At 45.2% G+C, this 24,860-nt stretch overlaps 1 protein-coding gene across 1 annotated transcript in view; it reads left to right on the top strand.

The window, feature by feature from the left end:
* LOC126481376 (coagulation factor XI-like) overlaps positions 1–24,860 on the top strand; it is a 170,882-nt gene that overhangs the window by 33,902 nt on the left and 112,120 nt on the right. The window contains exon 2 of the mRNA XM_050105086.1: positions 11,764–11,935. Within this exon, the coding sequence (XP_049961043.1) occupies positions 11,764–11,935 (172 nt within the window). The remainder of the gene's footprint in view (positions 1–11,763; positions 11,936–24,860) is intronic.

A 24,860-nucleotide genomic window follows, 5' to 3' on the forward strand; every position in this document is an offset into this window, starting at 1 on the left:
TCGCTTACAATCTCTTGCGCTATCAGCACTAGTTCAACGTTTTTTTATGCTGCTTGCTTCATACAGATAATATTTAATATTTCGTTTAAATTACACGGCTTCCATTTGGTTTTAACACAATTGGCAGCTAAAATATGGAATGTGAAAAAAGTTAATCCATCATTTAAAAAGTCACTATTTAATCACAGCATAACAGTGGCTTCTTTCTTCTAGTTACGTGTTTAAGCGCCCGCCCGGTTGGCCGTGCCGTCTAACGCACGGCTTTCCGGGCGGGAAGGAGCGCCGGTTCCCAACACGAAACCGCCCGGCGGTTTTGTGTCGAGGACCGGTGAGCCGGCCAGTCTGTGGATGGTTTTTAAGGTGGTTTTCCATCTGCCTCGGCGAATGCGGTATGGTTCCCCTTATTCCGCCTCAGCTACACTATGTCGGCGATTGCTGCGCAAATAAGTTCTCCACGTACGCGTACACCACCATTACTCTACCACGTAAACATAGGGGTTACACTCGTCTGGTGTGAGACGTTCCCTGGGGGGTCCACCGGGGACAGAACCGCACAATAACCCTGGGTTCGGTGTGGGGTGGCGAAGGGGTGAAGTGGACCGCGGTAGTCGTCGTGGGGTTGCGGACCACTGGGGCTGCGGCGGGGACGGAGCCTCTCCGGCGTTTCTAGGTCCCCGGTTAACATAACATAACTTAACATACGTGTTTAAGCACATACAGTTCATAATTCCTTTTCAGTCGACACCCAGATTTCGAATTTAAGATCAACTATTAAAAAAAATAGTTCACAGCTCTTCTTCCTGGACGTGGGAGCCCAAGCTATGTCTACCAGCCACCGTGTCATCCTCTGCCTTAAGGCGTCATGTCGATGCTGTATGGAGGGACGTGTGGTCAGCAAACCGCTCTCCCGGCCGTTTTGCAGGCTTTCCAGACTGTGGAGCTGCTATTGTTCGGTCAAGTAGCTCCTCAGTTGGCATATTGAAGCAAATGCACCCCGTACCTGCCCACCTCTAAACGAAAAATCCCTCGCAGTACGGGGAATCAAATGGTTCAAATGGCTCTAAGCACTATGGGACTTACATCTGAGAGCATCAGTCCCCTAGACTTAGAACTCCTTAAACCTAACTAACCTAAGGACATCACACACATCCACGCCCGAGGCAGGATTCGAACCTGCGACCGTAGCAGCAGCGAGGTTCCGGACTGAAGCGCCTAGTACGGGGAATCGAACTTGGGTCCACTGCGCAGCGGCTACCTACATTGTCCACTCAGCTCCCCAATAACTGGATTATTAGTAAGAGAAAAATATAATACTACATTTACAGACGTGTGTGTGAATCTGTGGATGAACATCAAGAACTGGAAAAGAATGCCGTTAACGTTAGCTTACAAGGGGACAACATGGCTATCGGACTTTTGTAATTTTTTTATATTTATGGTACGTACAGTTCGACGCAATTCTCAAAAATTGTCGAGAATATCGACTTCATAGTTTTCCCACCATCATTAATATGGTCTGTTTTTGTCGACAGGCCGTGTGACTGTATGGTAGACTGCTTGCCTGCCACGCAGGGTATTCAGGTTCGATTCACGGCTAAACAGAGGTGCCCTTTCCTACTAGCATTTCCACCAGGCTTAAAAAACATATAGATGGAAAAAAATCATTATCGCTCGAGATTTATAATCACTGGTTTAAGTCTCGTTTCGGCCATTATTTTATTCGTCTTTTTCCGTTAAGTTCGAATACCTACCTCATTTAAATATGAAACCTATGTACGTTAATTAACAAATATTTTTAAGAAAAATGCGCGCCTTCCTATTTCTAATTACGTATCACAAGCAAACATATAATTTTCATTGGTGGTATACATTCTTAATTATTGATCTTTTATAAAAGATTCTTTAAATTTAAAAAAAATACAAATTAAATTCTTGTTCATCCTTACGTACTTAATGCTTCATGGGAATATTCATGCAAGATACTCCATTGCTTAAAAATCTGGGAGAGCTGGGAATCGTAACTGTACCATGCAGCCACACGACCTGTCGACAAAAACTACTCTTGCATTAGCATATTAACAGGAAACTTCAAAGTTGATTTTCTCGAGAATGTTTGAGAGTTACATTGAACGGTTTTTGCTGATTGATATGTGAGTTCTGAACTTCAGTTTCGATAAATATAAAAAATTCAAAAATCCAATTTGCCGTGTTGTCCCTTTCTTAGATAAACAATTTACTTATTTGAAAGCAAGAACTAGTGACAACGAGGCAGACATATAGCAACCAGTATTTAATATTTGTATGTTCCCGTTACCAGAAATTAAACCCGATCTGTGTGTTAGGAGGATTATTTCACGTTACCGAAATACTCAAAATGGAATAAATGAAGGCAGAAATAATAAATTACTGGACGATTAGTTAATACCGAATGAACAAGACAGTCTGACTGGACAGAAAAACTCAACTTCCCACATTCTATTACGACGGGTAGGCGCGAACGGTATACATAATAACAGGAAAATGAGAAGGAAAGTTCTGAAACTTGTCTAACATTAATGAAATGAACTCAACATTTAGGAAGTGTGAATTTTTACTGTTGTTAGAAAATGATCAAGAAATTTATCATACTGTAAAAAAGTGACTATCTATTGCTTTTTTAAAATTAAAGATGTTTCGGACTGTATGCTGCCTAGACTTTTGATTAAAATTATCGGAATTAGTGAAATTAATGAGAGACAGGTAATAAAATGAATTCACACCCACTGAATCTGAAAAGTTACTTCCAAGGTGCAAATTCAAGAATATATATATACACTACTGGCTATTAAAATTGCTACACCACGAACATGACGTGCTACAGACGCGAAATTTAACCGACAGGAAGAAGATGCTGTGACATGCAAATGATTAGCTTTTCAGAGCATTCACACAAGGTGCTGACATGAGGAAAGTTTCCAACCGATTTCTCAAACACAAACAGCGGTTGACCGGCGTTGCCTGGTGAAACGTTGTTGTGATGCCTCGTGTAAGGGGGAGAAATGTGTGCCAACACGTTTCTGACTTTGATAAAGGTCGCATTGCAGCCTATCGCGAATGCGGTTTATCGTATCGCGACATTGCTGCTCGCGTTGGTCGAGATCCAACGAGTGTTAGCAGCATATGGAATCGGTGGGTTCAGGGGGGTAATACGGAGCGGGATCCCAACGGCCTCGTATCACTAGCAGTCGAAATGACAGGATTCTTATCTGCATGGCTGTAACGGATCGCGCAGCCACGTCTCGATCCCTGAGTCAACAGATGGGGACGTTTGCATGACTCTAACCATCTGCACGAACAGTTCGACGACGTTTGCAGCAGCATGGACTATCAACTCGGTGACCATGGCTGCGGTTACCCTTGACGCTGCATCACAGACAGGAGTGCTTGCGATGGTGTACTCAACGACGAACCTGGTTGCGCGAATAGCAAAACGTCATTTTTTCTGATGAATCCAGGTTCTGTTTACTGCATCATGATGGTCGCATACGTGTTTGGCGACATCGCGGTGAACGCGCATTGGAAGCGTGTATTCGTCATCGCCATACTGGCGTATCGCCCGGCGTGATGGTATGGGGTGCCATTGGTTACACGTCTCGGTCATCTCTTGTTCGTATTGACGGCACTTTGAACAGTGGACGTTACATTTCAGATGTGTTACGACCCGTGGCTCTACCCTACTTTCGATCCCTGCGAAACCCTACATTTCAGCAGGATAATGCACGACCGCATGTTGCAGGTCCTGTACGGGCCTTTCTCGATACAGAAAATGTTCGACTGCACATTCTCCAGATCTCTCAGCAACTGAAAACTTCTGGTCAATGGTGGCCGAGTAATTGGCTCTTCACAATACACCAGTCACTACTCTTGATGAAATGTGGTATCGTGTTGAAGCTACATGGGCAGCTGTACCTGTACATACCATTCAAGCTCTGTTTGACCCAATGCCCAGGCGTATCAAGGCCGTTATTACGGCCAGATGTGGTTGTTCTGGGTACTGATTTCTCAGGATCTATGCACCCAAATTGCGTGAAAATGTAATCACATGTCAGTTCTAGTATAATATATTTGTCCAATCCGCATTTCTTCTTGGTGTAGCAATTTTAATGGCCAGTATATATATATATATATATATATATATATATATATATATATATATATATATATATATCACCGGCCAAACAAGATTTTAGGATGAACTAATTTCGCCTAGGTCAAACTCGTTCATCCTGTTACCGGTAGGATAAAACAGTTTAGCCTAGGTCGAATCGGTTTATCCTAGTTAGAATTTACATGCCTTATGATGAACTGGTACGTCCTAGTCGGAGCTAATTTCACCTAGTTTGTATCTTCTATAAGCTTTTCAAAGTAAACTGAGTAAAGGAATAGAAATGAAATAGTCAATATGATTCATTAAAGTTATTTATTAAATAGTCAGTAATTTTATATCTATCACTAGACCAACTTACATACATCCAACTACAGAAATAACCTTATCTGCAATTTGCTTATTTACTTATTTTTGCAAAGTTTTCTTTCTTGGCACTTAGAATTGCAGAGTACTTTTTGTTTGTGTGTGTTGCGCGATGGCCAGGGCTCCACTTCTGGAGGAGGTTGGTCCCTCAAGTGTGCGGGGTAGGGTAGCTTATTGGGGACACCATTTATTTGAAAAATGGGGCACCTTATTTTTCGTTTGGGAGCCTTTAGACACGTTATTTCGGTCCTTGAGGCCCACAATCTTGGTATTTCGGAAGATATTTTCTGCTGTTGTTGCGGCTTTTCCGTTGTACGTTCTGATATTACAGATTAATTTGATGTACTTCGTTGTTCTTTAATTGTTCTGTAGGATGGACAATGGAACACGTATTTTATGCTATTGGGCTGTGTGACCTGTTGCCAACTCACGGACTTATTGTCGAGTAGGTCTGAGCCGTTCTATTTTGTGGTATTGATCTGGATATCGACTGTCAGCATGTTGAGTTCTGCATAGATTTGGTTTGTACTGGTCCACCATGGGGCATTAAGTATGAGTTTTAAGCATCTGTTTTGTAGAGTCTGTAATGGTTTTCTATTCGATTTGCTGGTTATGCCCCACGATGAGCAGCCGTAGAGCATCATGGGTTGAAATATTGCTTTGTAGATGTTGAGTTTAGTTCTATGGTACATTTATTTAATGGCCAGGAGAGGACGCCGAGTAGTTTGTTTCTCTTACAATTGCATTTGTTTGTTATACAGTTTCTCATGCAACTGCAAAAATGGCTCTGAGCACTATGGGACTCAACTGCTGAGGTCATTAGTCCCCTAGAACTTAGAACTAGTTAAACCTAACTAACCTAAGGACATCACAAACATCCATGCCCGAGGCAGGATTCGAACCTGCGACCGTAGCGGTCTTGCGGTTCCAGACTGCAGCGCCTTTAACCGCACGGCCACTTCGGCCGGCTCATGCAACTGCATTTCACGAAGCCTTGCCCTGATCCAACAGAATGTTTGGTGGCTGCAGTCCTAAAAGATATTTCAATATCCTGGTTAATATCTCAGGCATATAAAAATGTCTGAATGCAGAAGTCGAAATCAGTTCTAAAATAATAAAACGAAGTTAAAACAAATATTTTTAATATTTCATTACAAAAAATTTGAATAAAGTCATACCTGCAATAATGTTTTTGAAGTGCGCCATGTTTGGTGCCAACTTTGTAGAGGTCCCCATCAGTCTTTTGAAGTACCACACCAATTATGTTTCGAAGGTCGCCTCTGCCTTTATCTACATCTGGAAAAGGTATGGTTACGTTATCTCCAATGTCAGCTGGTGGATGGGATTTGTCAGAGGAAGCTTTCATTCTTTTACCTTGTTTTTTTAAATTTTCTGTCGCAATTTTTCTAGCGTTTTGAATGTCGTTTGTGCCAATTTTCACAATATTTTCATCATCATTGTGTTCGTACTGTTCAATATTGCTGTCATCTTCGATTGCCTTCTTTAGACGCTCTATCCATGTGAACCACCGAGGCCACAGAAGAGAGTGCGATTAAAGGAATTTATCCCTTGCACGCTTCTCGTCAGATCCTCATTCCCAAATTAATGTCCACATACTACACTCGTAGTGCCCAACTTTGAACATGGTTGACGTTTGCAGCTACCATATACACAAATTTGAAAAATATGTAAAAAAAATCACCCGGCCGGTTGCATAGGTTTTCTATATACCTTGACCAGGTTTCGTCACCTCTAAGTTTGTTTTGAAGAACATTATGTTTTATATTTTAATGTATGACTTGAGCAACTCAGTTCCTAAATCACTGTACATCTTTGAAGATATGTTCTTCATGTAATTACCTTGCCTTCTGATGAAGTCACCCTTAGAGGTGACGAAACCTGGTCAAGGTATATAGAAAACCTATGCAACCGGTTGGCTGATTTTTTCACATATTTTTCTAATTCGTAGTGCCGCTGCCCTTTATACTCATTACTCGCGGCAGACAATCTTAACGAGTCCCGTAAGAGTTCGAGCAATGCGTGTGCATCCGCCGAGAAGAAGGTCAATGGTCGGTTGGCCTTAACTATATGTAGATGGAATCTGTTCTTTCGGACATCTTCATATAAATGGGATAGTTGGTGTTTTCGCTGCAGTGCCCATATAACTGAACAGGATGAGATGTGCCTACCTGATGTTTAGTCAGTGACAGTGTAGCTGGGCAACTAGGTGGTCCCAGCTCGAACCTGCGGATCAAGGCCGCATGGCTGTCGGCAGAAGGTGGTCACCCATAACGTGATCCAGTGGTGCGAAGACACCAAGCTGACAGGCAGCATGTAGACTTCCGCCCAGCCAGATGCTTGCGGCCACGTGTTGGCAAAGTCTGTGTTGGCTGATTCATCTTGTATCTTAAGTGGCCTTTGTCTCAAAGTCATCAGCTGGTGAGAACTGTATTGCTCTGCGTACTGTACATACCTGAATACTGCTGACTACAATGAGCCTTTGAGAGTGAGGGTCTGATCTGGGTGCTATATATCTGAGTGGGCGACAGGTCTTCCTCAAACCAGCACTCCCACCTCAAAAAACTTAACAGGCTAGAGCGGCCAGGCACTGCCATTGGGAAGCGATGACGTGATATGTGTCCCTGTTTTCCTGTCAGGTCAGATTCTCCAGAAGCCCTACTGGAGCTATAAGCTTAGTTTTCAAGGTCTCTGGCTAGCGTATTCTGCATCGTCAGCTTACTGAATGAGTATTCTTTCGCACTGAATACGTTCTCTTGCTCAATAGAGCTTGGTCTTCAAGCTGACAAACATTGTTCTGCTAATCTATGGAGGAATAGTTCACCGCTCCAACTAAGCAGTGGCGCTACATTTCTTCTCCCAAAAATACGATTCAAGTTTCACAAGTTAATGTAAAAATATAATATTCTCCACTTTCCCTTGCTCTGATTCGGTGTAAACCACATGCTTCGTTGAACATATGTTCATTCCTAAGATTAAACCAGCTCAATAATTCGAGTGATTCTTCACGTAAAGTAGACACAGGCTACACAAAGCAGAGTCAGGATCACAGTGGTTCCAGAAACAGGGACGCTCGTGGCCATGATTTTATCACGGTGTTTATCATTTTACTGACGCACCTGCTAGAGCACCTGCTCAGAGGCAATATGACCTTTCTACATGGTTATAAGTTCATTCAGAGAATGGAGAATGGCAGTTTTTAAAGTCAGATATTAGATTGGTAACAAATTCAATGGTTTTTCTTGCAACACAATGCGGGCTGTGTTGTATTCATTATAACGGTCCCAGCGATAATAGCTGGGAGACGAAAGGTTGTTCCTGCTATATCGCAGGTGGTACCATTAACCAATAACCCACTACAGCCGCTTTATTTCCGTGAGCCGACCCTGATCAAACAGGTTATAATCGCAATTTGTGGTAAATCCTCCAGGACAGCCCTTTGACACTCTACTGCACACATCTGATCCAGGAGAAACTGTATCTGACACGACATCACGTCGTTCTGGAGCATTCTGGTCGGACATGTAGTGACACTTTCCTCTTGGGCTTGACAAAGCTCATGTCATCCATGAGCATCAGTGCGTAGCTTCCCGTCTCCTTGCAAATCAATATTACTTCTCGTGTCTTTACTGGTGTATATTTCCCAGAGCTTCCCATTTTACAGAATGGGGTTGGACCGCAAAACATTCGTAATACGAGTTAGGCTCCATTGCTGCTAATTTCTACTGTTTCCATATTATGGATAACGATGAGCTCTGCTCCCTAGGTTTCAGTACATGCTTCGGGTCGACTATTAGTTCTTCAGTAGTTCTTGTTGGTAATGGCAGCTTGGGGAAAGGAATACTTATGACTTTCCCTCGCCGGCCGCTGTGACCGAGCGGTTCTAGGCGCTTCAGGCCGGAACCGCGCAAAGGCTACGGTCGCAGGTTCGAGTCGTGCCTCGGGCATGGCTGTATGTGATGTTCTTAGGTAGTTAGTTTTAAGTAGTTCTAAGTACAGAGGACTGATGAACTCATTGTTCAGTCCCATAGTGCTAGAACCGTTTGAACCATTTGACTCTCCCTCCCCGTATCAAAAGACGCACGTAGTCTCTCATCACACACCAACAATGAACAACTCACCTCGTTATGTTGACATGCTTCTGTAGCGCTCACATCATGCGCTGTCAACCCTATTACTAAAAAAAAAAAAAAAAAAAAAAAAAAAAAAAAAAAAAAAAAAAAAAAAACACAGCCAGTGAAAAGACAAATCTCTCTATCCTAACACATGCAATAATACAATAAAAGGACAGTGATACGACCATAACACAATTCAGTGAAAATCTTCTGTATAAATTCCACAAGCCTCACACCTTATTGGTGAAACCTGATTACCTATAGACCGGATTATACGCATCATAAAAACTTTAAAAACTGCGTGCAAATATGCATGAGAAATGCTTAACGATACATGAAAAGTGTCCAAATACGCAATATCAAATAATAAAAAAATATGGTAGTTACGGCATACATTATATCTCAAAGCCAAATCTGTGCATACCACTTACGAGGAAGAGTGCCGGTCTTGCGAAAAATCGGTACATTTAGAACGGTGGTATAATTTTCTGAATAGTTTGTGGCAAAGGTTAGGAAGGGGACCTTTCTGGGATTGTTTTCTAAAAATCTGCAAAATGGGGACGCATACCGTGTTTCAAGAATTGTTCCTTCTTTGCTATTTTTTGTCGGTAATGCGATGCGAGTGAGTCGCAGCGACAGAGTCGATATGTACGGGACCAACGTCGAGACATATCGCACGCAGAGGGGCAGGCTCAAAAACTCCGCAATACGTTATTGAAAAGACAACATTCAATCATGAATTTTTTTGAACAGCATTAACTTTTAATCAATTCAATTGGAACAAAGCATCATTTACAACTTATTTTACATTTCTCTGCTATTGTAAACATCGACGAGCAAGTACTGTTCCAGATGTTCGGTAGTAAGATCGTGTCTTCGATCAGTCAACACATTTTTGTAAGCAGAAAAGGACCGTTCTATATCATCTGAGGTAACTGGGCAGTATCTGAATTTGGGTGCAATGTTGGCACTTATTGTTTCTGGTAAAAGTCCACCTGCCCCATTAATAAAATTATCAATTTCGTACAAGGGTTCAAAGCCTGGGTTATTGTTTAAAATTTTTTCTTGGAAATACCTCAGGCAATGAGGAGTTCACTACAATAATTTTATCGATTATCTGAATAGATTCATTCAAAGCCAGATCTTGAGTTTCAAGCTTTTTTAATACCTGCAGGGCCGGCCGATATGGCCGAGCGGTTCTAGGCGCTTCAGTCTGGAACCGCGCGACCGCTACGGTCGCAGGTTCGAATCCTGCCTCGGGCATGGATGTGTGTGATGTCCTTAGGTTAGTTAGGTTTAAGTAGTTCTAAGTTCTAGGGGACTGATGACCTCAGATGTTAAGTCTCATAGTGCTCAGAGCCATTTGAACCAGTACTTGCAGGTATATAGGAAAAATGAGTGCTAATCACACTCATTAAAAAGCTTCCTTGCACTGGCAAACTGCCAAAGCCTCTGCACTATCGGAGTCGTTTACTACCCCTCTAATGGCCTCGAAATGTTCATTGTAAAACAACACAGCTTCGATCCACGTACCTCAACGAGTTACCACTGGTTCGGGAAGTAAAGGCACATTTGGTAGTTTTTCTTTGTAGGTCTTGATGCGAGCGGGAGCCTTTAGAAACACTTTCTTTCAGGATTAAATCAGTTTATTTACATTCACAAACGTGGAACGTACTTCAGCAAGGCGATATACTCCATGAGCAAAGCACGTCACATGAATCAAATTGGGATAAAATACTCGGAGGGCTCTTCCTGCTGCGCTCATACAGAGAGCAGAATCTGAAATAAACACAAATACCTTTTCATCTGCAGAAGATTCTGGAAATATTTTTCTAATAGCCTCATTCACAAATCTGGCAATCGTAGAATGACTTACCTTTTCAAGTTCTTTGCAGGCCCCTAAACAGGAAGAAGAAGGCTCTTCTTTTAAAACACCAACAATTAAATTTGCAACGTAACAGCCACAAGTGTCTGTAGTTTCGTCAACTGAAATACACATAATGCTGCCTTTTCATTGCGTATTTCTTCCAGAACTGACGGTAAGTAATTTTTACGTAATGTTCATTCATAAAATGGCTCTAAGCATTATGGGACTTAACATCTGAGGTCATCAGTCCCCTAGACTTAGAACTACTTAAACCTAACTAACCTAAGGGACTCACAAACATCCATGCCCGAGGCAGGATTCGAACCTGAGACCGTAGCAGCAGCGCTGTTCCGGACAGAAGCGCCTAGAACCGCTCGACCACCTCGGCCGGCTGGTCATTCATTCGGTAAATTTTGATTTAAGCAATATTTGCGCAGGAAACTTTTGAGGATAGGTTTTGTAAGTCTGTGACGAAGAATATTGCTTCCAATTAAAGCTTCACATAGATTCATGTTAAACCGACTTTTTTGGTTACCTTTGGATAAATCCCTGCTATTGCAACTTGCTGTTATCAGAAGTTGTAGTCGTAGTCCTTTCTTCTGCATTCCTACGATATGAAGACTTGTCTTGACAGGCTGGTCTATTTGAAACTTCTTTTTGCATGAAACATTTTTCTCGCAAGTTCGACAATATAAAACAGTTCCGTCATATGTAAATGTTCCAGAATGGTTAGCTATCCACAAAACCACGTTTCTTTTTTCGGGCAGCAGTGCGCACAACACGTTACACACTACACGTTGTAAACTGGAGGGTGATGTTAAATGAACAGAAGCAGGCCCTCAGGCAACCCATGGAGAAGTTCTGCGAAGATAAAAAGACTGTACCTTTGCCTTAGGTTCTAAGAGGTCAGTAGTTGGCCAAATTCTGTAATTAAAAAATAGTACAAAATTTTAAATTGTAGACGAAACGTAGCGTAGCACTAACCCTTGCGGCGAATCGAATACTGCCATACACTGTCCATTCCTCATAAGCCCGTTTCGAAAATTATGTCTAGAAGTTACAATGGCAGAAGAGTCCACCACAGCGTCGGGAAGCCAGGTCGCCTTCGCCGGCTCTTACACCCGTTCGCTGTGACTGACACCTGTGTAGGACAGGAAAAACAGGAAAGCGGCACCGATATCGCCGCTGTTTGGGCTGTCTACTGTGCGGCATGTGACGGTACGCTGTGACGTTGCGGCGTTGGAATGTTGCAGTATGCGGGCTGACGTCGGGCAGCCGCGTCGTGGGCGGCGTGAAGGCGCCGGCCTACGCCTACCCGTGGTTCGCGGAGCTGCTACTGCGCGGGGAGCCCGACAACGGTGTCTGCGCAGGAGCGCTCATCTCCCGCCAGCACGTCCTCACCGCCGCTCACTGCTTCGTCGGGATGTGAGTGTCTCGCCTATCATCTGTGAATACGTACTAGCGGCAATTTTATTCAACCGTGAATCACTTCTTCCTCTTCTTCATCTTCTGCTTCCTCCTCCTCTGCACTTCACAAAACCACACCGTGCCTAATATCGTGTAGGAACGCTACCATGGAGATGCTGTGTCCCATCGCTCGTGCGCCGACTATAACACCACGTTGAAATTCACTTAAATCTTGTGATTCTTCAATTTCTACAGGCGTATTTTATGACGAAATATATCTCGGGTGAAAAGCCTGGCATGAGTGTGCATAGGACGCAATATTTCGGCAATCGACCACGTTGACATCATCAGGTGCGCTGATGTACTGACCGGTGGTGGGCCGGCGCCAGGTATATACAGTACAATCCCCCTTCCGCTCCTTCCTCAGGCGCTTCCCATGAGTCGGCGCGGTCCAGGTACAGCGTCCGTTCTCCCGACGTCTGGGCGCTGCGTCCTAGGTCTTCTCGTTCAGGAGCGGCTGTCGGCACCGCTCTCGTTATTCTTCCCTCCTCCCCCGAAATCGGTACAGTCTGGGAAATATCCTTTTTCTTCTTAATCCGGGTGATCGCGGGTTCCCACGCTCTGCTAAGGACGTAACCGCTGTCACGATTGATCTCTATGGCTTCTTCTTCTTTGATGACGCAGTCCCAGTATTTGGAAGTCTGTGTGAGGACTTTGGTTTGGTCATAATCCATGCTGTGGAGTTCCGACAGGCAATGCTCAGCGATTGCCGACTTACTGGGCTGTTGCAGTCTAGTGTGGCCCAAAGTGCCGTCAGCGTGTATAGGAAGAAGATGCACACCGATTTGTAAACATGCGGATAGCTGTCACCAGCCGGCACAAAAGAATGGCGTGCTCAAAACTCTTGTACACAGAGCTCACACCATCTCCGACAGGGACAGTCTCCAACAAGAATTGGACCATCTGAAGACCGTTTTCGGAGGAACGGTTACAAGGAAGGGCAAATTCGGAAGGCTCTACATCCCACACCTGCAGTACCGGCGGAAACTGAGGATGAATCTCAGGAGGAGGCGGCGTTGGCTATTATTCCGTTTTATGGGGCCTTATCCGGAAAAATTGGATGCATTTTACGTAAACACCAAGTGAAAACCATCATCCATCCTCCAAGCAAAACCAAGAGCTTTCTTGGTAGTGTCAAGGACAACCTTGGTCTAGTAAATCAGGGGTTTATCAGATACCTTGCCAATGCGGTAGCGTATACTTAGGTCAAACCATTCGTACCATTGAGGACCGATGCCGAGAACATCAACGGCACACTAGACTGCTACAGCCCAGTAAGTCGGCAATCGCTGAGCATTGCCTGTCGGAACTCCACAGCATGGATTATGACCAAACCAGAGTCCTCACACAGACTTCCAAATACTGGGACTGTGTCATCAAAGAAGCCATAGAGATCAGAGTAAGGGAGCCACAACTAAATCGTGACAGCGGTTACGTCCTTAGCAAAGCGTGGGAACCCGCGATCATCCGGATTAAGAGAAAAAGGATATTTCCCAGACTGTACCGACTTCGGGGGAGGAGGGAAGAATAACGAGAGCGGTGCCGACAGACGCTCCTGAACGAGAAGACCTAGGACGCAGCGCCCAGACTGGCGGGAGAACGGACGCTGCATCTGGACCGCACCGACACATAGGAAGCGCCTGAGGGAGGAGCGGCAGCGCCTGTCAGTATGTCAGCACACCTGATGATGGCAACGTGATCGATTGCCGAAATGTTGTGTCCTATGCACACTCATGCCAGGCTGTTCACCCGAGATTTATTTAGTCATTTAAACCTTGATAACCTGCCATTGTAGCAGCAGTAACCGATCTAAGAACTGCGCCAGACTCTTATTGTCTTATATGGCCAACTGCAACGCTGTATTCTGCCTGTTTACATATCTCTGTATTTGGAAACGCATGTCTATACCAGTTTCTTTGGCACTTCAGTGTATATTATAAAAATACACTCCTGGAAATTGAAATAAGAACACCGTGAACTCATTGTCCCAGGAAGGGGAAACTTTATTGACACATTCCTGGGGTCAGATACATCACATGATCACACTGACAGAACCACAGGCACATAGACACAGGCAACAGAGCATGCACAATGTCGGCACTAGTACAGTGTATATCCACCTTTCGCAGCAATGCAGGCTGCTATTCTCCCATGGAGACGATCGTAGAGATGCTGGATGTAGTCCTGTGGAACGGCTTGCCATGCCATTTCCACCTGGCGCCTCAGTTGGACCAGCGTTCGTGCTGGACGTGCAGACCGCGTGAGACGACGCTTCATCCAGTCCCAAACATACTCAATGGGGGACAGATCCGGAGATCTTGCTGGCCAGGGTAGTTGACTTACACCTTCTAGAGCACGTTGGGTGGCACGGGATACATGCGGACGTGCATTGTCCTGTTGGAACAGCAAGTTCCCTTGCCGGTCTACGAATGGTAGAACGATGGGTTCGATGACGGTTTGGATGTACCGTGCACTATTCAGTGTCCCCTCGACGATCACCAGTGGTGTACGGCCAGTGTAGGAGATCGCTCCCCACACCATGATGCCGGGTGTTGGCCCTGTGTGCCTCGGTCGTATGCAGTCCTGATTGTGGCGCTCACCTGCACGGCGCCAAACACGCATACGACCATCATTGGCACCAAGGCAGAAGCGACTCTCATCGCTGAAGACGACACGTCTCCATTCGTCCCTCCATTCACGCCTGTCGCGACACCACTGGAGGCGAGCTGCACGATGTTGGGGCGTGAGCGGAAGACGGCCTAACGGTGTGCGGGACCGTAGCCCAGCTTCATGGAGACGGTTGCGAATGGTCCTCGCCGATACCCCAGGAGCAACAGTGTCCCTAATGTGCTGGGAAGTGGCGGTGCGGTCTCCTACGGCACTGCGTAGGATCCTACGGTCTTGGCGTGCATCCGTGCGTCGCTGTGGTCCGGTCCCAGGTCGGCGGGCACGTGCACCTTCCGCCGACCACTGGCGACAACATCGATGTACTGTGGAGACCTCACGCCCCACGTGTTGAGCAATTCGGCGGTACGTCCACCCGGCCTCCCGCATGCCCACTATACGCCCTCGCTCAAAGTCCGTCAACTGCACATACGGTTCACGTCCACGCTGTCGCGGCATGCTACCAGTGTTAAAGACTGCGATGGAGCTCCGTATGCCACGGCAAACTGGCTGACACTGACGGCGGCGGTGCACAAATGCTGCGCAGCTAGCGCCATTCGACGGCCAACACCGCGGTTCCTGGTGTGTCCGCTGTGCCGTGCGTGTAATCATTGCTTGTACAGCCCTCTCGCAGTGTCCGGAACAAGTATGGTGGGTCTGACACACCGGTGTCAATGTGTTCTTTTTTCCATTTCCAGGAGTGTAGATATGCACACACAGGTTGGTCAGAAAGAGTCTGAAAAGCTTTTGGGAGTGTTGCAGGGAAGGTTGTGCTGAGATTTATTGTTAAGAAAAAAATCGATACACTGCGCCATATCCGAGTTAAGCAGCGTTTGAGTTAGCTACCGCGCTGTTTCACGAGCAAATTCAGGCGGCCCGCCAGATACAAATTACTGTCAATTATTCCCATTGCGCAGAAGACAGTGCACGAGAAAGCCTGTGGCTCGGATTCAATCCTCACTTCCAGTGTTTGCACCGCTCTCTTGCTCGGTTTTAGGAAACGAGACGTGGAACACACCTGGCAACACCGTCTCTGGCAGGCTCCTTGAATTTGCTCGCGCAACGGTTTGCCTGGCTAACGTCAATGTTAATTAATTCTGAAACGGGCCAGTGTATCGAAATTTCCTCTTAACAGTTATTTCTCAGAGCCACCTATCCTGCAGCACCCTTACAAGATTTTCAGGTTGTTACCGACCACTCTATATGTCCACATCTTCTCCTAAACCACTGGACTGATTTCAGACTCACTACACATATCAAGTACTGTCTGCAAAGAATCACTATGAGGCTAAGAACCGACTACCTGTCAAAGAGGTGGAGGTGGGGTTTGGGGTGAGAAATCAGTGTAACCTATGTCGCACGAATATACATACTTTATTCAGCCAGTATTTGTGAATAAGAGCGCTTAGTAACTTGCAACAAACTATACACATAATTTCAAACCCTTACGAAACTTTTTCTCGCTGACAGCCTCCGCAAAATGATTAAAGAAAAAACATTTATCGCTTACTACGTTTTAGCTGTTCGTGCAGTCAAACTGAAGCATGACGTTTTAATTTATTTCTTCTTTACTACTAACACTATTCGCGACACATTTTGCTTACGGTGTCAATATATGAATATGAATGTATCTACAAAACTATTTCGTAATATGACTTGTGGTTCAGGAGATACCACGTTAAATACTGAAATGGATTAAAAACCGCGGTATCATGTATGACATTTTAATTTCTTATTTCTTTACTACTAATTCTATTCACAACACATTTCGCAAACACACGTGAAAAAATAAATCGTTGTACGACATATAGTTCAGGAGATATGACGTCGTAAACACTGAGAAGCTCGAAGAACTGCCGCATCATGCACCACGTTCTACTTTATTACTGCTGACTCTATTCACAACACATTCTGCAGACTGTAGTCACACATACTACTGGACGTATCTGCAAAATTATATCACTGTACAGCACATGTTCGAGGAGATACGCCGGCCGCTGTGACCAAACGGTTCTAGGTGCTCTTCAGTCCGGAACCGCGCTGCTGCTACGGTCGCAGGTTTGAATCCTGCCTCGGGCATTGATGTGTGTGATGTCCTTAGGTTAGTTAGGTTTAAGTAGTTCTAAGTCTAGGGGACTGATGACCTCAGATGTTGTCCCATAGTGCTTCGAGCCATTTTTTGAGGACATACGACGTCATAAACAACGAACTGTGTGAAAATGAAATTGTATAATTAAATTCACTAGAGATGTAGGTGAAATATCGATAAAAATATGTGTGAAATATGTTAAACGTATGTGATAATGGGAAACTCATTCTAAAGCCCTGGAACGATTTCAACCAAATTCGGTACACATACTGGTTACGACCTGGAAAGAAATACTATGGTGGTAAGAGCTACCAGTCTCCAGTTGAGTTGAAAGCGATAACGTGAAGAGAGAAAGGCTGAGGACGGGATGGACAGACAGCGAGGGAGAGGGAGGTGTTGCAAACGGACAGGGGAGAGTGGGAGATGGACAGAGAATAAGGAGGTGATGAAGACAGGGGAAGAAAGAGAGAGGCAGAGGGACAGGAGATGAAAAGAGTGAGGGGAGAAAGAAATTGACAGAAGAAGGGACGCTTATTCGTTTGTTACATGATGTGTTGCGAACTGTAGATGAAGGACAACAAGCAGATTCCATATTTCTGGATTTCTGATGAGCACTTGGCACGGTACCCCACTGCAGACTGTTAACGAAGGAACGAACATACGGAATAGGCTGCCAGATAAGTGAGTGGCTCGAAGACATGTTAAGTAATAGAGCCTAGCGTGCTGTCCTCGACGGCAGCGTTTGTCAGAGACAAGGATATCGTCAAGAGTGCCCCAGGGAAATGTGACAGGACCGCTACTTTTTTCTAAACAGGTAAAGATTTGGAGGACAAGGTGGGTAGCAATCTGCAGATGTTTTCTGATGACTCCGTGGTGTACGGGAAAATGTTTAAGGCGAGTAGAGTGATAAAAGATGACTTAGACAAAATTTCTAGCCAGTATGATGAATGGCAGCTAAATCTAGATATAGAAAAATGTAAGTTATTGCGGATGAGTAGGAAAAACAAACCTTTGGAGATACTTCGGGAACTCAAAGGGGAATCCCTGGAGGGGAGGCGACGTTCTTTTCGAAAAACATTATTTAGAAAATTTAGAGAACCGGCATTTGGAGCTGGCTGTAGAAGGATCCTACTGCCGCCAACATACATTTCGCCTAAGTACCACGAAGATATAAGGTACGGGAAATTGGGAAATTAGGGCATATAGACAGTCTTTTTCTCCTCGCTCTGTCTGCAAGCGGAACAGGAAAGGAACATTAAGGTGACTTGCTGAGTGTGTATGCTAAATGTAGACGTAGATGAAGAGGAGGAAGGACACAGAGATGGGAGAGGGCGAGATGGCCAGAGAAAGGAAATAGAAGAACAGGAACAGGGAGAGGAGGAAGTAGATGAACAGAGAGAGGGGGATTAGTAGATGGACTAAGAGAAGAGGCCGAGGAAGGTGGATAAAGAGAGGGGGAGGAGGAGATGGAATTGAGGAGATGGACAGCGGGGAGAAAGGAGGAGATGGACAGAGGGGTGAGGAGCAAATGAACAGGGAGATGGAAGAGGGGCAGATGGACAGAGAGTGGATGTAGGGGGAGACGGACAGAGAGGGAATGAAGGGACAGATGGACAGAGAAAGGGTGAAGGAGGAGATGGACTAATAGAACACTGGAATAAACACATCTGGGCAATTCCGGGTACTCAACTACCTTTTTTATACTGACGAAACGTGAAGTTCAATACTTAAATAACAATCAACCAAGGCTACTGGATGAAAATCTCAAGAATTATTGAGAAAATCGACACTGAAGTTTCCTGAGCGTCTTTAGTACCCTAAAGTGTAGCCGATTGTTCGACAGGCAGTGTGGCCCTGTGGTAAAATATCCCGACCTGCTATGCATGGTTCCCGGCTTCGATTATTGACAGACGCAAGTCTTTAAACAAAGGTTCATATTCTACAAGCATTTCTGTGAAGGGAAAAATATAGAAAAAATACAGGGAAAAAATCTGTAGCGCTCGAGGTTGGTAAACGTTGGATCACTGGCTTGAGTCTCTTTTTTATCATTATTTCTTTCATTTCTTCTTCCATTCTGTTCGAATACCTACACCATTTTATATAAAATTAATCAAATACACGCTAACTATCATGTATCATTTTTATGAAAAATACACATCTCCTTATTTCTAATTAATTGCAAACAAATATCCAGTTGTCATTGCATTTATAAATTCTTAATTATCGAACTTTTATAAATGATTGTTTATAAGGATTGTTCGAATTTACAAAAAATGGCCCTAAGCACTATGCGACTGAGCATCTGAGGTCATCAGTCCCCTAGACTTAGAACTACTTAAACCTAAGAAACCTAAGGACATCACACCATCCATGCCCGAGGCAGGAGTCGAACCTGCGACCGTAGCAGCAGCGCAGTTCCGGACTGAAGCGCCTAGAACTGCCCGGCCACAGAGGCCGGCCGAATTTACAAAAGAATTACAAATTAAATTTATTTCATCCTTATGTATATTACGCTTCACGGAAAATCTCAAGGAACATGCGCCTTTATTTAACAACTTATACAACCAAGAATTAAATCCGGGCCACCCACATGGTAGGCGAGCATGGTATAACAGAGCGACGCAGCTGGTCGAACAAAATACCGTATTTAGGATATTAAAGATACTTGGATAACTTCAAAGTCCATTTTCTCGAAGATTTTTGAGAGAAACATCAAACTGTTTGGTGTTTGCTTTCTGACTTCACGTACCTCTAATATAAAAAATTACAAAAGTCTGACTGCCGTGATTTATCAGTCATCTAGTCAAATGCCTGAAGAAGAAAAAGTCAAGTTAAGGAAAAACTGTGGATGTCTACAGAATATTTTTCCAGCCTTTATCAGAGAAAATTTAGAAAACCGACATACGAAGCTGACTGCAGAACGATCCTACAGCCGCCAACATAAACTTCGCGAAAGCACCACGAAGATAAGACACGAGGAATCAGGGCTCATACGGAGGCGTAGACACAGTCGATACCGTACGTCGGCTTGCGGAGTATGTATGTAGATGTAGAGTAAAGTAATGTGACGTGGCTTCCAAAAAATGGTTCAAATGGCTCAGAGCACTATGGGACTTAACATCTGTGGTCATCAGTCCCCTAGAACTTAGAACTACTTAAAACTAACTAACCTAAGGACATCACACACATCCATGCCCGAGGCAGGATTCGAACCTGCGACCGTAGTAGTCGCGCGCCTAGAACCACTAGACCACTGCGGCCGGCGCGACGTGGCTTCCACCTTGAGGCCTCTTAACCTATCAGGGTTTTGATAGAGGTTTCCTTGCTCTAGGTTCTGAAACCAACATAAACAGTTTCGACCAAAAGAAATCTTTATTTTTGTTTCGGTCAGTTACTGACCAACTTCTTACTTCATATTGAAATATGAACTTAGAATGCATTAATAGGAATGTGTATAAACAGGAGTAACATATAAAATGCATCTTATATAACAAATAATAAAAGAAGAGATTATACCCGTGTTGGTAAGCGGTGGTGATATAACATCTTCTTTTATTATTTGTTATACAGGGTGTTACAAAAAGGTACGGCCAAACTTTCTGGAAACATTCCTCACACACAAATAAAGAAAATATGTTATGTAGACATGTGTCCGGAAACGCTTACTTTCCATGTTAGAGCTCATTTTATTACTTCTCTTCAAATCACATAAATCATGGAATGGAAACACACAGCAACAGAACGTACCAGCGTGACTTCAAACACTTTGTTACAGGAAATGTTCAAAATATCCTCCGTTAGCAAGGATACATGCATCCACCCTACATCGCATGGAATCCGTGATGCGCTGATGCAGCCCTGGAGAATGGCGTATTGTATCACAGCCGTCCACAATACGAGCACGAAGAGTCTCTACATTTGGTACCGGGGTTGCGTAGACAAGAGCTTTCAAACGCCCCCATAAATGAATGTCAAGAGGGTTGAGGTCAGGAGAGCGTGGAGGCCATGGAATTGGTCCGCCTCTTCCAATCCATCGGTCACCGAATCTGTTGTTGAGAAGCGTACGAACACTTCGACTGAAATGTGCAGGAGCTCCATCGTGCATGAACCACATGTTGTGTCGTACTTGTAGAGGCACATGTTCTAGCAAAAAATGGCTCTGAGCACTATGGGACTTAACATCTTAGGTCATCAGTCCCCTAGAACTTAGAACTACTTAAACATAACTAACCTAAGGACATCACACACATCCATGCCCGAGGCAGGATTCGAACCTGCGACCGTAGCAGTCCCGCATGTTCTAGCAGCACAGGTAGAGTATCCCGTATGAAATCATGATAACGTGCTCCATTGAGCGTTGGTGGAAGAACATGGGGCCCAATCAAGACATCACCAACAATGCCTGCCCAAACGTTCACAGAAAATCTGTTTTGATGACGTGAATGCACAATTGCGGATTCTCGTCAGCCCACACGTGTTGATTGTGAAAATTTACAATTTGATCACGTTGGAATGAAGCCTCATCCGTAAAGAGAACATTTACACTGAAATGAGGATTGACACATTGTTGGATGAGCCATTGGCAGAAATGTACCCTTGGAGGCCAATCAGTTGCTGATAGTGCCTGCACACGCTGTACATGGTACGGAAACAAGTGGTTCTCCCGTAGCACTCTCCATACAGTGACGTGGTCAACGTTACCTTGTACAGCAGCAACTTCTCTGACGCTGACATTAGGGTTATCGTCAACTGCACGAAGAATTGCCTCGTCCGTTGCAGGTGTCCTCGTCGTTCTAGGTCTTCCCCAGTCGCGAGTCATAGGCTGGAATGTTCCGTGCTCCCTAAGACGCCGATCAATTGCTTCGAACGTCTTCCTGTCTGGACACCTTCGTTCTGGAAATCTGTCTCGATACAAACGTACCGCACCACGGCTATTGCCCCGTGCTAATCCATACATCAAATGGGCATCTGCCAACTCCGCATTTGTAAACATTGCACTGACTGCAAGACCACGTTCGTGATGAACACTAACCTGTTGATGCTACGTACTGATGTGCTTGATGCTAGTACTGTAGAGCAATGAGTCGCATGTCAACACAAGCACTGAAGTCAACATTACCTTCCTTCAATTGGGCCAACCGGCGGTGAATCGAAACTAAAATGAGCTCTAACATGGAAATTAAGCGTTTCCGGACAGATGTCCACATAACATCTTTTCTTTATTTGTGTGTGAGGAATGTTTCCTGAAAGTTTGGCCGTACCTTTTTGTAACACCCTGTATATGAGGTATTTTATGTATTTCTACTATTTGTTCCCATCCCTCTATATCTATTATATGTTCGTATTTCAATATGAGGTCAGGAGACTGGCAGTAACTGACCTAAACCGGTAACCACAAAAATAAAGATTTCTTGCGGTCGAAACTGTTTATGTTCATTTTCCAATACAGAGAAAAACCACTGTTCTCCATGAGAATTACTTGCTATAGATCATTCGCTTTCTTCACAGCCTCGGAGTCTCATCTACTCTGGATTTAATCCACTTCCTAGACTAGACAAGATTACCCCTTCCCCCAGCTTCGCCGAATCAGTCCCCTCTCTGCTACGCTCGCTGTCGTTGAGGCCTTCGTCGTAGACCTAACAAGGGAGCTTACGAAGTAGAATCGGCCGGAACCAGCTGTTACTCCTGACGCTCCGCCTGTCTTAAACGACCTGGACCCGATGGGATACCAGTTCGATTTTACACAGAGTACGATAAGGAACTTGCCCCCCATCTTGCAGCGGTGTACCGTAGGTCTCTAGAAGAGACGTGCAGAACTATAGACCTAACGTCGGACAGTTGTAGAATTTTGGAACACGTATTATCTTCGGGTATAATGGCTTTTCTGGAGACTAGAAATCTACTCTGTAGGAATCAGCATGGATTTAGAAAAAGACGATCGTGTGAAACCCAGCTCGCGCTATTCGTCCACGAGACTCAGAGGCCCATAGACCCGAGTTCCCAGGTAGATGCCGTGTTTCTTGACTTCCGCAAGGCGTTCTATACAGTTCCCCACAGTCGTTTAATGAACAAAGTAAGAACATATGGACTATCAGACCAATTGTGTGATTGGATTGAAGAGTTCCTAGAAAACAGAACGCAGTATGTTATACCCAATGGAGAGAATTCTTCCGAAGTAAGAGTGATTTCAGGTGTGCCGCAGGGGAGTCTCGTAGGACCGTTGCTACTCACAATATACACTCCTGGAAATTGAAATAAGAACACCGTGAATTCATTGTCCCAGGAAGGGGAAACTTTATTGACACATTCCTGGGGTCACATACATCACATGATCACACTGACAGAACCACAGGCACATAGACACAGGCAACAGAGCATGCACAATGTCGGCACTAGTACAGTGTATATCCACCTTTCGCAGCAATGCAGGCTGCTATTCTCCCATCGAGACGATCGTAGAGATGCTGGATGTAGTCCTGTGGAACGGCTTGCCATGCCATTTCCACCTGGCGCCTCAGTTGGACCAGCGTTCGTGCTGGACGTGCAGACCGCGTGAGACGACGCTTCATCCAGTCCCAAACATGCTCAATGAGGGACAGATCCGATCTTGCTGGCCAGGGTAGTTGATGTACACCTTCTAGAGCACGTTGGGTGGCACGGGATACATGCAGACGTGCATTGTCCTGTTGGAACAGCAAGTTCCCTTGCCGGTCTAGGAATGGTAGAACGATGGGTTCGATGACGGTTTGGATGTACCGTGCACTATTCAGTGTCCCCTCGACGATCACCAGTGGTGTACGGCCAGTGTAGGAGATCGCTCCCCAAACCATGATGCCGGGTGTTGGCCCTGTGTGCCTCGGTCGTATGCAGTCCTGATTGTGGCGCTCACCTGCACGGCGCCAAACACGCATACGACCATCATTGGCACCAAGGCAGAAGCGACTCTCATCGCTGAAGACGACACGTCTCCATTCGTCCCTCCATTCACGCCTGTCGCGACACCACTGGAGGCGGGCTGCACGATGTTGGGGCGTGAGCGGAAGACGGCCTAACGGTGTGCGGGACCGTAGCCCAGCTTCATGGAGACGGTTGCGAATGGTTCTCGCCGATACCCCAGGAGCAACAGTGTCCATAATTTGCTGGGAAGTGGCGGTGCGGTCCCCTACGGCACTGCGTAGGATCCTACGGTCTTGGCGTGCATCCGTGCGTCGCTGCGGTCCGGTCCCAGGTCGATGGGCACGTGCACCTTCCGCCGACCACTGGCGACAACATCGATGTACTGTGGAGACCTCACGCCCCACGTGTTGAGCAATTCGGCGGTACGTCCACCCGGCCTCCCGCATGCCCACTATACGCCCTCGCTCAAAGTCCGTCAACTGCACATACGGTTCACGTCCACGCTGTCGCGGCATGCTACCAGTGTTAAAGACTGCGATTGAGCTCCGTATGCCACGGCAAACTGGCTGACACTGACGGCGGCGGTGCACAAATGCTGCGCAGCGAGCGCCATTCGACGGCCAACACCGCGGTTCCTGGTGTGTCCGCTGTGCCGTGCGTGTGATCATTGCTTGTACAGCCCTCTCGCAGTGTCCGGAGCAAGTATGGTGGGTCTGACACACCGGTGTCAATGTGTTCTTTTTTCCATTTCCAGGAGTGTATATTAAGTTCACTGAGGCTTTTTACGGATGATGCTGTAGTATATCGAGCGGTTGTAACAATGGAAAATTGTACTGAAATGCAGGAGGATCTGCAACGAATTGACGCATGGTGCAGAGAATGGCAATTCAATCTCAATGTAGACAAGTGTAATGTGCTGCGAGTACATAGAAAGAAAGATCCTTTATCATTTAGCTACAATATAGCAGGTTAGCAACTGGAAGCAGTTAATTCGATAAATTATCTGTTAGTAGGCATTAGGAGTGATTTAAAATGGAATGATCATATAAAATTAATCTTCGGTAAAGCGGATGCCAAACTGAGATTCATAGGAAGATTCCTAAGGAAATGCAGTCCGAAAACAGAGGAAGTAGGTTTCAGTACACTTGTTCGCCCACTGCTTGAATATTGCTCACCAGTGTGGGATCCGTACCAGATAGGGTTGATAGAAGAGATAGAGAAGATCCAACGGAG

Source organism: Schistocerca serialis, chromosome 5 (genome assembly GCF_023864345.2).
Source record: "Schistocerca serialis cubense isolate TAMUIC-IGC-003099 chromosome 5, iqSchSeri2.2, whole genome shotgun sequence".
NCBI lineage: Eukaryota > Metazoa > Arthropoda > Insecta > Orthoptera > Acrididae > Schistocerca > Schistocerca serialis.